This window comes from Poecilia formosa, unplaced genomic scaffold, assembly GCF_000485575.1.
Source record: "Poecilia formosa unplaced genomic scaffold, Poecilia_formosa-5.1.2 Scaffold57, whole genome shotgun sequence".
Classification (NCBI taxonomy): Eukaryota; Metazoa; Chordata; class Actinopteri; order Cyprinodontiformes; family Poeciliidae; genus Poecilia; species Poecilia formosa.
This window is the reverse complement of record NW_006799996.1, coordinates 1,977,564-1,990,487: the sequence shown is the minus strand read 5'-3', so window position 1 is coordinate 1,990,487 and position 12,924 is coordinate 1,977,564. Positions and strand designations below refer to the sequence as shown.

The 12,924-nt window shown below is 40.2% G+C and overlaps 1 protein-coding gene across 1 annotated transcript in view; it reads right to left on the bottom strand.

The window, feature by feature from the left end:
- Positions 1 to 12,924, bottom strand: part of itga5 (integrin, alpha 5 (fibronectin receptor, alpha polypeptide)) — a 50,636-nt gene that overhangs the window by 2,919 nt on the left and 34,793 nt on the right. The window contains exons 19-29 of the mRNA XM_007553633.2: positions 11,093 to 11,160; positions 8,719 to 8,869; positions 8,549 to 8,641; positions 6,885 to 6,964; positions 6,700 to 6,780; positions 6,500 to 6,605; positions 5,079 to 5,237; positions 4,449 to 4,556; positions 1,117 to 1,230; positions 522 to 623; positions 319 to 441 (exon numbers count right to left, since the gene is read on the bottom strand). Of these exons, the coding sequence (XP_007553695.1) occupies positions 319 to 441; positions 522 to 623; positions 1,117 to 1,230; positions 4,449 to 4,556; positions 5,079 to 5,237; positions 6,500 to 6,605; positions 6,700 to 6,780; positions 6,885 to 6,964; positions 8,549 to 8,641; positions 8,719 to 8,869; positions 11,093 to 11,160 (1,185 nt within the window). The remainder of the gene's footprint in view (positions 1 to 318; positions 442 to 521; positions 624 to 1,116; positions 1,231 to 4,448; positions 4,557 to 5,078; positions 5,238 to 6,499; positions 6,606 to 6,699; positions 6,781 to 6,884; positions 6,965 to 8,548; positions 8,642 to 8,718; positions 8,870 to 11,092; positions 11,161 to 12,924) is intronic.

The following is a 12,924-nucleotide window of genomic DNA, read 5'->3' as shown; positions in this document are numbered from 1 at the left end:
CAGGACCAGTATCTTGTTTAAATGAAAAAACTTAAAGCACGAAGCAAAACTCGTTGAAATAAGAAAACTTTCTCATTTTAACAAATAATTTGGTGGCAGCATCATGCCAGAGGAGCTGGATGTACAAATTAAGAAGGCTCTAAAAATAATTTAGAGCCTGCTGAACTGAACCAAGTTGAAAAACTCATGGTTATTTTAATATAACTACTTGCTACAAGCCCAAACACGAAAGGAAACTGCGTACATGATGAAATAAACTCTCTCTCTTAGCAGCAGCAGTGACGTTTCAAACTCTTCTAGCTTAACTACTCCACTCACCCTGTAAAGGACGTAGATGAGAAGAGCCAGCAGCAGTAAACCGGCCAGGATGGCCAAGACGATGATCCACAGAGGCACCGAGTTCTCAATATCTGGCTTGTTCCAAACCACCGGGGTCACCACCTGTGGATGACGACACCGTTTCTCAGCTTACAGTAATCCAGCTACGATAATCCAGCAGCCTGTTAAAAGACAGCAAGTACCTTTTTCTGACCACTTGGGTAGTGCTTGGGTAGGATTGCATATGGCATCTTCTTTACGTTGAATCTGCCCAGACACTCCATTACATATTGCTTGTAAGCTTTCTGAAAAATATAAAAAATATATTGGAAATGCATGAAGTACATAAAATCTACACAAGGTGGTGACACAGACCATGGGTAAATGAAACCTCTTCAGTAACACATATATCTAACAGACACTGATTTTCCAATACATCACACATCTTCCATGTTGGTGTGTGAAGTGGGTGATGAATACATGACTGCAGAATAGACATGATAGCCAAGAATAACAAAAGGAAACTGTTTTTACAGCAATCTGGAGTTTCCTGAGGCAAATATGTGATTCCAGTTAGAATGGCAGCTGATCCAGAACCATTATAAAGGCCAAGTGTGCACAAACAAAATGTGTTACAGAGGTTTTCCCTTTTTTTTCCTTCTTAGATCCTGCCAAAGCCTGACATGAGAAAATACACAAGCACTAGGGGGAAGTATTTTGTAGCCCTTTCCCCTGGTGAAAACACATGTTCATGTATGAGGAAGGCAGCTTGAATGGCAAGGTTGTTCTCCCACTAACCTCAGTGAAGGTCTCGGCCCAGACGCGCGAGCGCATTTTCAGGATGGCAGTGGTTCCCTTCTCCAGCAGACCCACGTTGCACTGGAGCGTCCAGCAATCCGCATTAGAGCAAGACTATGGGGGGAAAAAGAAGAGAATGTTGTAGTAAAAACATAATCTCCACAAACGTGTCCCACAACAGAACAAGCTAAAGCAAATGCAGGTGAGATTTTATAAGGCAAAAGTAAAAACAAACACGGTCAAAATGCTTCAGGACACATAAACGTAACAAAGAGCCCAATGTTATTATCCCAATTCCACGCCTGCTTCGAATTAGACTGAAGGAATGTCATGAGACTGTAAAAATGCAGCATGCACAACTTGCCACATTATTGCCCAACCACTAAACCCAGCCCATTTTTCTCAAGACTGTAGAATACACATCTTTATTAGCTCTCAATAATGCAGCTTTAACATTTTACAACATGCACACACTGTCCTTTAGTGCCAGTGCTAAAGCGAGACCACCCCCGCTCTCGTGGGTTTCATTGGGTTTCCTGCAGGAAAGCATTAGTTTACTTATTACACCAAGGAGGGAAAACCCAAGAGAAGAAGAGTGCAACCGCCCAGTTCCTTTAGTCTGAGTCTTAGACAGACTTAATGAGTATTGAAACAGACAGGGAACAGATCAGTTCGCTGCCTCCTGGTGGAACTGCTGCCTGCCTGAGGCCGCAGGGCCACACAGGTCTGAGAAAATACAGCAACAATTAAGGTTGTCCTGAAGCTACATTTCTCAAATTCATCACGATGGGATAATGCACGAGAGGTTTGTGGTGTCCCCGTAACGTAATAGAAAAAGATTTGGAACTGACATCAATCCGGCTGTAAGCAGAAACAAAGTGACACCCTGAAAACACGGCCCTCCACAGCCCTGTCTCTGGATCCAAATCACCTTACCGAGACACTTCCTTTGCCTCGTCTGTTCGCCAAGTTTCAGGAAATATCCCTCTGCTATTTTACTCATTATCTTGACAGCCGGCAGACAGAGATAACCTGCACTCTGGGTGTATTAAAATAGCCCATTAATGGCTCCGGTGACTGATTGGAGAGGAATTTAGGAAGCTGATTAAAGTGCTGTTTGGAAATTGTTTAACAAGGCTGACACCGATTTATCTGTGCCAATTTCCTTAATGTTGGGAGATCGGTGATCGGCCAAGTTTTACATGCGAGGCAGATCTTATCCACTGATCTTATCTACCTCGGCAAAGATGTAAGAATCAACCACGGTCCTTTTCTTCTCTGCTGTTAGAGATGTTTGACTGACAGACCGGCCCACTAGGTCATGACTGCACATTTACAGTTAACAATAGTGACCCTACTGTTGCCACTTCAGCAACTTTCTTCTTAACTTTCTTCTTCTCACATTTCAGATAAAAACATTGAAAAAAAAAAACTGGTATCGGCTAAAATCGGAATCTGCAGGTTGGTAATAAGCAATCGACCCGGAAACTGCAATCGGTGAACCAATTAACAAACGACGAGACAGAAGTCGGTCTTCAACTGTAATCTTTAAAATACACTTCTGTCACACTTTTGAAACTTGCAGAATTGACAACAATAATTTTAGAGTAGGCAAGGCGAGGCTTTGAAATCTAAGAAGACTGTCAGTTATCAGGCATGGTGGTGGCAGCATCATGCCAGAGGAGCTGGATGTACAAATTAAGAAGTACAAAAACATCCACATGTTTGGATTGACTGGAAATTGGACACAACTGGATGTCCCAGCAGGACAATAAACCAAAACATACACCACAATTCATCTCTAATACCAAGTATTGCAAAGTTCTTCTTCACTGCACTAACAAAACTCATGTCGAACTGCGATTTTCACGACGTCCCCTTCTACATCTTAATCACTAAATATTTCATTCACTTTGAATCTGTTGCTGAATTTAAATGGAAACCGGTTCACTCAACTGCAGCACAGACATCAACCCATCAACCAGTCACACTGACTGCATTTGTTTTTAAAAATTAACTAATGAGCCAATCATCACCAAGCATTCAGAACCAGTGTCCATCACAACAACAGATTTCAAACCAAGTCAAACTGATTTTTAAAAGCCTTTTTATGATGAGGTCAGCAATAATCAGCCCTTTGTGCTTCATAACCTCCACAGAGGGAGCTGAAGAGAGGGCTCCTTCACATTCAAGTGTCACTGAAGCTTTAAAAACAAACACGGTCAGAAGAGCCTGTGGGCAGACAAAGAGCGGTCCCTGTCCACAGATAAGGCCAGCAGCTCGATGGATCAATAGGACCAGTGTGCAGCGGGTCAGAACACCCAGAGCCAATAAACGCATGAGGGAAGTGGTGCATCTGAGGCCAAAGTCCTGCCCCATGTCCATGTCTGCACAGCGTTTCGCTGCCCAGCCAACTACTGAAGGGTCTTTAATGTTAATTGCCACAACGGGACCAATATGTGCCCTCTGACCCCTCCTTTCTAGTGGCGTCATAATTTAATTATCCAGTCCCCAGAGTCAAGCATGCAAAGCCAGTCAGGGGTTTGCATCCACTTATCAATATGAATGTTAAATTAGTTTTGGGCTTTTAATGATGCATTTGAATTGTTTATTTTTAATGTAAAAGCAAACAACAATAATCACTTTTAAAGCCCTTAAAACAGTGTCAACATTATATATATATATACACACCATACATACCAAATAATTAAATTCCTTTTTAAAATAAGAAAATAAACATTTTAAGCTCGACCATTTCAGCAAATGATTCATTTCCAGCTACGGAAATACTTCTAACATTTCTGCTTGACTTAATATCAATAAAGCGCAGGACTGATTTGTTGATTAATTTTTAGATTAACCTATTGATAATTGGATAGCAAAATGTCTTTAGAAGGTGATTTTCTTTACAGGATGCAACTCAGTTGAAGCTGAAATTACTCTTGAGGAGTTTGAGTAGATTATATTCACAACCAAATAAGTTTTTTTTTTTTTTTTTTTTTTTTTTATCAAAATGGACATATTTTTGTACAATTTGGTATAATTAGTGCTGAGGGTGTTGTTCTTTCAGCAAAACTGCATTTTTTGAGTTTGTGTACTTTATACTTTAGTGATCTAATTTAGTGATTAATCAATTACTAAATTAGCTGACAATCTTTGTCAAAATTAATCCGATTAATCACCTCAGGCCTAATAACGTCAACACAAATGTGTGTAACAACTGGATTTAAAATACGGATTTATTTCAAATTTGAACACAAATTGCAGAAAATCCTCGAACACGTTTGAAATTTCTTTGGGATTTTCATCTCTAAAACCGATGGGTGTCTCACCAGGTTGGTCAGATGAGCAAGCTGGTTCTTGTGGACGTCCCTCCTCTCAACATGATGCTCATCAGCCTTCAGTGCCAGAACAGGAGACTCTGTCGATGTGCGCTGGAGCTGAAGAAAGACGCAAACGCACAGCTCTGATTATCTGCAGGCACCAATAATGGAGAACGTTGCTTTTTCTGTCAATATATCGTCTAATGTTAGCACAACCCTGAGGTTTTTCCCCATTAATCAGAAGCATGTGAGGACTTTCCTCTCAAGCATTTCCATGGAAATTCACCATGAGGTCACAGCTAAGATGAATGACACCCTCCCAGGCCTGCTCAACATCTGTCAAGTCTTCAAATGTAAACAAAAACAACTGCATGGAAATCTTTTGCCCACATAATCCCAGAGGCTACTAGTTGGAAAGGGGGTGTTGGTGCATGCTGAAGATGAGTGAGGTGGATCTCTGAGAGCGAAGGGAAGGGCTCCAACTTCAAAGCAGCGGTGGGGTAAGTGTCATGGGTGGAGCTGGGAAGCTGGGAGGACGAGGTGGATGTGGGCAAAACACTGGGAATCTGGGTGCAGGAGGATCTCTAATTTAGCCCCATTGGGCCCGGAGAGGTATGTGCGCGCATGCGAGATGCTCACTTTGAGATTACGGTGGTTCAGATTTTTGTCCGCGGTGCAGTTGATGGGACCTTCTGTGTAGAACTCCAGAGGGTAAAGGAGATCGTGACCCTGGATGCGGAGAGGGCAGCGCAGCTCCAGCAGGGTGCTGCTGATCCGACTGGGGCCATTGTTGACAAGCTGGGAAAAACAAAAAAAACAAATTTAAAACAAAGGAAATGTGAGCTTTGATTTAATTTCAAGGTTTCCCCCAGAAAGCTTGCTTAGCCCAGAGGAGGGGCGCTAGAGCAGTCATTCATCCTGCGACCCGTCGTCTTTTTGAGTTGAAAATGTTTGAAGTTCACAGGAATTTGAAAATATCACTTGATGATTATGTGTTTTTAAAATATTGGAAGAGAAATACCTGAACTCCAACTATAAAGTCTTAACAAATGCAAACATAAAAAAATGTAAAAAATAATCAAGGCTCAGCCTGGTGGGGGCACAAGTAAAGCCTGGTGGCCTGCCAGGCTTATAATACACTGGGATAAACCCTGCATTTTATTTTAAACATACACTTTGCAAAGAGTTCTGAGCTGAACTATACATATAGTATATATGTAATCTTTTGGTATTGATTATAATCTCTTTTTTTGAGTTTCTAGATGAAATATTGCTTACTTTCCTTCCTGAACCATGTCAGGTAGCAGGACTTAGCTTCATTAGCATCTTCAGTTTCCTTAGATTTCTGTCACTACAACTATTTTATCCATGTCCTTCCCTCTCTTTATTTTAGTGTCTAAATAAAACTAGAGCAAATTGTTTAGTACACAAACTAACTTAAAAGTAACTTTTCAGTGAGTTTTAAGTAAGTAATTCCTCAATACTGATGAAAAGTACTAGTTATAAGTCAAATAATCTGTCAGAGTAACTAGTACTTCATCATCAAAATTAAGGAATTATTAAAACAAGTTTCCATTTATTGCTGAAAAGTTACTTGTAAGTTACTTTTGTGTTATTTCAAGTGTACTAAGGTTTTTACACTAGAAATTAGAAACTAGAAAAGTACTTGGTAAAATTTTTGTTTTTGCAGTGAAGAACAGTTATAAATTGCAAATAATCGATGCAATGATGAAGTATTGCAATGCAGAAAAGGTAGGAAGTTCTTAAAAGGACAGAAGCCAAATTCCAGGTAGAGGAGGCCGTGTATGAAGTGAGGCATTAGAGTTCAGTGAAGCTGATCAATGTTGTGACAAATCTGAGTGAAAGTTTACTTTGACGACTCCTAGAAAGATCCCAATTGATTACTGAAGAACTCATATCTGATATGGATCTCCATTAATTTGGTGGTGCAGCACAATCAAGGGTCCTTTTCTTTTCCGGAATGAACAATAAAATCTACTTTCAAACCCAATCTGTTCTGTTCCCGCTGAGTGTGCACAGATAAGCGCTTGGCCGATTACCTCATAAATGTGTTCCACGGCCGGCCCGACGTCCTGTTCCACCCCGTAGCTCTTGGGCGCTTTCCAGTTGGCCGGGGGAAAGAAGACCTTATCTGGCCGAGACACACTTGAAAAGAGAAGGAGGGTGATGAGAGCATGTGCAGGGAGGAGCTGGAGACTGAATGAAGTTCAAATGAGAGGATCTCTGCAGCTGAACTCACCCCTGCAGAATGACATCAGCCTGGACCACCACCTCCGGGGTGTAGTAAACAACCTCACTTTGGGAGTTATTTTCATTTTTACTGTGAAAATAACAGAAAAAGCAACATTTAGGTTAGATATTAGGTTTGTGCTGTTAACTCTGAATCTGAAAGTATTATAGAAACACAGTATGCTCATAACATACCTGCGTATCTGGAGGTAAAACTGGACAGTTTTGTGTGTGTCCTTCAGACGAGGCACCGTAAATCGCAGACCCGCCCAAAGCTGCGAACGTAAAATTTTAAATATAAGGATCAGAATCAAAACATAGTAAGGACTTTCAGATTGCCTTGTTCTTTGTAAAGCTCTGCACAACTGATTCTCAGAAAACCTTTACTTTCAGAAGGAAGTGGTCCATCGCTTCGCGAGATAATCTAGATCAACTAAAATCTAAAAGATTAAAAGGAACAAAATGTCTGCATTGAATTAATCAGTAATAAACCTGAAGATCTTTCGATAAACATACCAAACTTGGTCACACTGTCACTACCCTGGCACTTCCTGTGCTTTCCCGTTAAATACGCGTCAGGTTGTTAACACCTTTTCCCAGCAGGCAGTTTGGGTTACAGATGTATTCTCCACTTCCTGTCACAACGTTTCCGGACACAGGGAAACTTTTCCCGCTCCATTCACCACCCATCCTAAACAATGCATTATTATCAGTAATTTATGATGTACTACGATATGAAACATGCCTTTATAAAAAGTGTAACATTTTGTTCCAGTCACAGTAAAAATCCCAACATAGATTCGGCCAAATGCTGCTAAACAAATGCAGATGATTACCTGATCAATAACTGATAAAAGCAGGAGTTTAGTCAGTTTGTTGGTACTGAGTATGCAGAAATATGTTAACACAACGCAAAGACGGAAAGCAACGTCAAGATTTATTTATTTCACATTATCTTTAGCATTTCTACTTGTACTTTAAGAATATTTCTTTGTTTATGTTTGACCAAGGTAGTCAATCTTTTGTTTTTGTCAGTTTCTTTATTATTTATTTTACACTGACTGAACAAATTAAAGTTGTTTCTGCATGTCTGACCAAGCTTGTGAAGATATTGGTGTATTTAAATGAAGTAAATTTCTAATCTGGTACATTTATGTCTGTGCATAGAAAAAGAAACATCCTAAGTCAATTCAGAACTTCTTCTGTATCGGATCGGTTCTGGCCGATACCAAGCCTTAGATTTCGGTATTAGTGAAAAAAAGTTCATTGGTGCATCTGTAATCAGAAGTGGGTAGTAAATAGTTACATTTACTCAATCATATCTACTTGAGTTACTTAAAAAAAATACCTCTAGGAGTATTTTTACTGTGCTGTACTTTCTACTGTTACTTGAGTAATTTTATTTTGAAGCATCGCTACTCGTACTTGAGTAAAATTTCTGGATTTTCTACCCACCGAATGAAAAGCAGACACTCACCTGGAGATTTTGTTAAAGATTCATATGTTTTTTTATTGAAAGAAACTGATTTGGAAACATTTTCTTTTGCCTAACTATTATTTTTTTATTACTTATATAAATTATTGTAATTTTCTTCCACTAAATTTTACATTTTGGCCCATCTGATTATGTAATTTTTAAATATTAAATGATTGATAATTTGATCAGTTACTCAGTACTTTTTACCAATAACTTTCACACACTTGAGTAATTTCTTGAATGGCTACGTTTTACTTTTACTTGAGTAAAAATATATTGAAGTTGTGCTGCTCTTACTTTGAGTACATTTTTTGGATACTCTACCCGCCTCCAACCCCAGATTAGTTTTCCCATGCGGTAAAAGAAAAAGCGGCCTTCTTACATTGGTACCGGCCTTCATTGGGTTTCCCAGATCACAGCTGAGGTATCGGGTCTGGTTCTCGGTGTCATAGCTGCAGGTGAGTTGGGTGAGGCTCTGGAGAAACGAAGAGGACACATTCAAGCCACTAAAGGTTTGAGAATCTACAGGGTTTATTTGGTCGTTTTCCTCACCTCATTATTACGGGCGATGCCGCTGTAATCTGCCTCCGGGGGCAACGCCACATACAGCTCTGCCTCGTACGCCCCTCCCTCTCCCTCGTTCCTGGCGTTGAACGTTAAGGTCAGCGAGTTGTCATCACCCAGGTAGACTTCCTTCCTGTCGCTGAGGGCCCAGCAGAAAAAAAAATGATTGACGTGTTCAGTTACGCAACTTGCTGAAGAAATAGGTTAGCGTAAATAATGGGAGTTTCAAAAAGCAACATGTTTTTAAAGTTTGTTGGCTGTAGATGAGATTTGAAGCTTTCCGAGCGTCAAATAAATTCCTCCCAGGAATCCCTCTACAGTCAATTATTTTTTAATGTTGTAGTAATAAAGTCATTCATGCAGCACAACAAAAATCAGCTGCCATTCCTGCCTTTCGCCTGCACCCTCTACCATTCACCATTGTTTATAGCAGTGCGAGTTTGAGTGGGGAGCACAAACTTTTCTAATTACAGCCTGCCCTCGTAAATAAAACATCTGATCCTATAATAGCCTGAGCGTCAACTGTAGTCTGAGTCCAACCAACTGGCATCACACTTTGAAAACCAAACAAATAAAAACACCAAAAAACCCAAAAGCTTCAGCGACAGACTCCCCCGTCCAACAGGTTACGTGATTTTCCTACAGAGCAAATAAAAACAACATCCCAGGGAATGGTAAATGCTTTCAAATGTCACTCTGTCCGCTGCTCCGACTGCCATTAGGTTTCTATGGTTTACTACAGAGCGGACAGAAACAACAAGAGACTATTTTGATAGCACTAATCACACTCGCCAATGGATTATTACATCCAGCCATACGTCTGTGGGGGGAAAAAATGAATGCAGATGGGAGATAAATATAGGAATGTGAGATCAAAATGACAGAGCAGAGAAGGGATCATCGAGGAGGCAGTTATTTTTGAGAAAAATGCAAACAGATTTTTTGGTTGCTCTCTTGTAAACAGCTATCCAAACACACTTCTTCACCTTTGCTATAAGGAGAAAAAGTGGTGCTTGTTGTTTTTATGGAACGTCGTGACACCACTGTACAACGTTACGGCCATTAAAACTCACTTTCTGGCGTGTTAATCGAAACAACAACCAGCTGTATTTATGATCAAGGCCTGATTTGCACACGTGAAGCGTTCAGAGAATGAGAACCTTGTTCACAGTTTACAGGGTACAGTTACTGTAAAACGTCATTCTCAGCCGTGGAACGTTTTCACCTTCTGTCAGGTTACAACAAACGTTGCTGAAGCAGAGGAGGGAAGAAAAACGACTTTCAAAATCTTATACAAATGTAATCCTGTGGAACCTTCCACTTTTAGTATGGAGGTCAGGGGTGAAGTTGTGGAGAAGTTCAATGTAGGGTTAGATTATTAAACAATTTACTGAACCTTAAACGTATCAGAGGACTGTCCATCATCAAAAATCCAAACAGTAACAATCAAGACATGGGAATCTTCCTAAACTGACACGCAAGACACGATCACCATGAATCAAAAAAGCCCAGGTTAGGAGAGACAATCTGTTGACAGGACAATTTTTACTCCACAAAAATTGCTTTTGTGGAAAAGTGGTTAAAAAAAAAAAAAGAACAAAGGAGCAATAAGAGTTCAGCTCTGTGGTTTGCCAAAGGCCATAGGAGACAGCAAACATGTGGAAGAAGATGCTCTGGTCAGATGAGAGCAAAACCTACTACATCATCCGATTAGCGTAACACAAACGTGGACGCATCGCCCAACAGAAACGCTTTTCTTGAGAAGGAAAAAGAAGCTCGTCAGAGTTAATGAAATAATTAATGGAGTTAAATACTGGAGGAAAACTGTTAAGGGTTGCCAAGAGTTGAGACTGGGATGGACGTTCAAGCAGGACAACAACCAAAGAAATCTGTCTGCTATAGAGTTACGATAAGAACTGTTAACATCCAAGCATATTCGTATGTTAGAATGGCCTAGTCAAAGGACTGAATGTTAATGCAAGCCGTGACAATTATACACTGAAACACACTGATGCTTGAGGTTGTAAAGTGAAATTCTTAAAGAACAATGGGTTTTAATTGGGGTGGGAATTTATTGCATCACTTATCGCTTATTGTGATAAATTTTCTTATCAAGATATGATTTTGATTAATCTTTGTCACAAAAAATTCCAATTAATAACATTAAAAAAACTAAAATTGTCTGGATTGTTAGGTTTACTTTATTTCTATGTGGCAATTAGAAAATATTATTTTAAAAAATATACCTTTATGTCAATATCACTCACTCAGTTTGAATATGTTTGCAAACTGCTCTATTATAATAGATTTTCTGAAATACACTTGGTATGAAACTTTCACTGGAGGATGTGAGTCTACTTACCTGTGTACTGCCAGCTTCAAATCAGGAACGCAAATGTTGTCTTCTCCGCAGTCCAACAGAATCTGAGCCTGAAAGATAAACAAAGAAGTGACAAAAATGCTTTAATATAATGCAAGTAACGTAACTCATCAGTAAACAGGATTTGTGCCACAGGATGCAACACGCAGCATGACTAACACATTCCGCCCGTCTGCCATCCACCAACCAAAGCACACCTGGATTCCACCTCAGACAGTCCCGTAAATCACCTGCCACGACGCGTTAAACACGCGTGGAAACAACGAGCAGGTAGCAACTTGGAGCACAGGCGGGAGACGATCCTAAGCGCACAGCTGCCAGCTCTCACCCGTGTCCCACATCACAGCTCCGTGTGGCGAACCACACGCTACACCACCCTGCAAACCGCCGCGTATGATCATATGGAGAGGAGGTGGGGATCCTCCGGCTCAGAGGACGCTCTGAGGACGCTCTGAGACACAAGATATCTTTGTTGACATGAAAACAGCGGCGAGGCTCTGGAGATTAAAGCCGAGGGGAAGACAAGAAGGGAGCAGAAACGCCGCCGAGTGATTGAGCGACCGCTGAACGTGTGGCGAGGCGGCGGCGGGGTGAAGCTAAAAGTGCATCCCGCTGCGACTGACAGTGCGATGATGTTTGTGACGTTGAGGATAATAAATAGAAATGAACAAGAAATTACAGGCAACAAAGCGCCCTTCTTGTTATTATGCAATCCGGGGGGGTTTCTAATTATGGTCACCATGGTAACCACTATGCTAACTTGGCCACATGTTCACCCTTGACTAGTCTGTTTCTATCAGAGCAAGGCAGGCTTATCACGGTTTCACCAACTCAGATTTGACACTTATGAACTTTTTAGGACCATTAGAGCGAAATTTAAGACTTACAAACGTATAAAATATAATCTATGTAATATACAACTAGCCGCTAATATACGCTTGCTAGCTAGCAAATATTGCTAGAAGCCTGTATACGTAGAATTAAATTGCCCTGCCACAACAAATTGAAGACCTATAATTAATGTATTGTTATATACATAAATTAAATATGTATAGAATTAGCAGCTAATATCTAATATAACCTTGCTAGCTAGCTAACCTTGCTAGCTAGCAAGGGTATATTACTAGTGACCTGTATTCGCGAGATTAAATAGCCCTGCCACAACAAATTTAAGACCTATAATCATAACATTTACATAATTACACACATATATCTGCTCTTGCTAACTAGCACAGGTTTACTATTCAACTAGTTACCTCCATACGAGATTAAATAGCCCTGCCACAACAAATTTAAGACCTATAATCAATATATTTACATAATTACACACATATATCTGCTCTTGCTAACTAGCACAGGTTTACTATTCAACTAGTTACCTGCATACAAGATTAAATGGCCCTGCCACAACACATTTAAGACCTATGATGAGCATTTTTTTTTACGTGAATTTAAGGATGCACACACACTTCTTACCGTACCATCAGTTAACTTCAGCAGCAACATCAACAGGAATATCATAATCACAGAGAAAAATCAGACCACCAACTTGGCAGCATGAATCATTCATGTTCACTCAATCAGATGATGTTATTTCAAGAACACCAAAGGCTTTGATACACAATTTAAATCACTTCCAGATTACCTCCCGCCCCCAACCACCACAACCAAAAAAAAAAAACAATATCTTAACAAAAGATGTAAATTAATAGATCTCCCCCAAAGCCATAACTCTTCAGAGAGACATGTGGAGTATGTTAGGATGCGAGAGAAACTGCTCCAAGAAGATCAGCCATCTCTCATTCCCCCTCCAG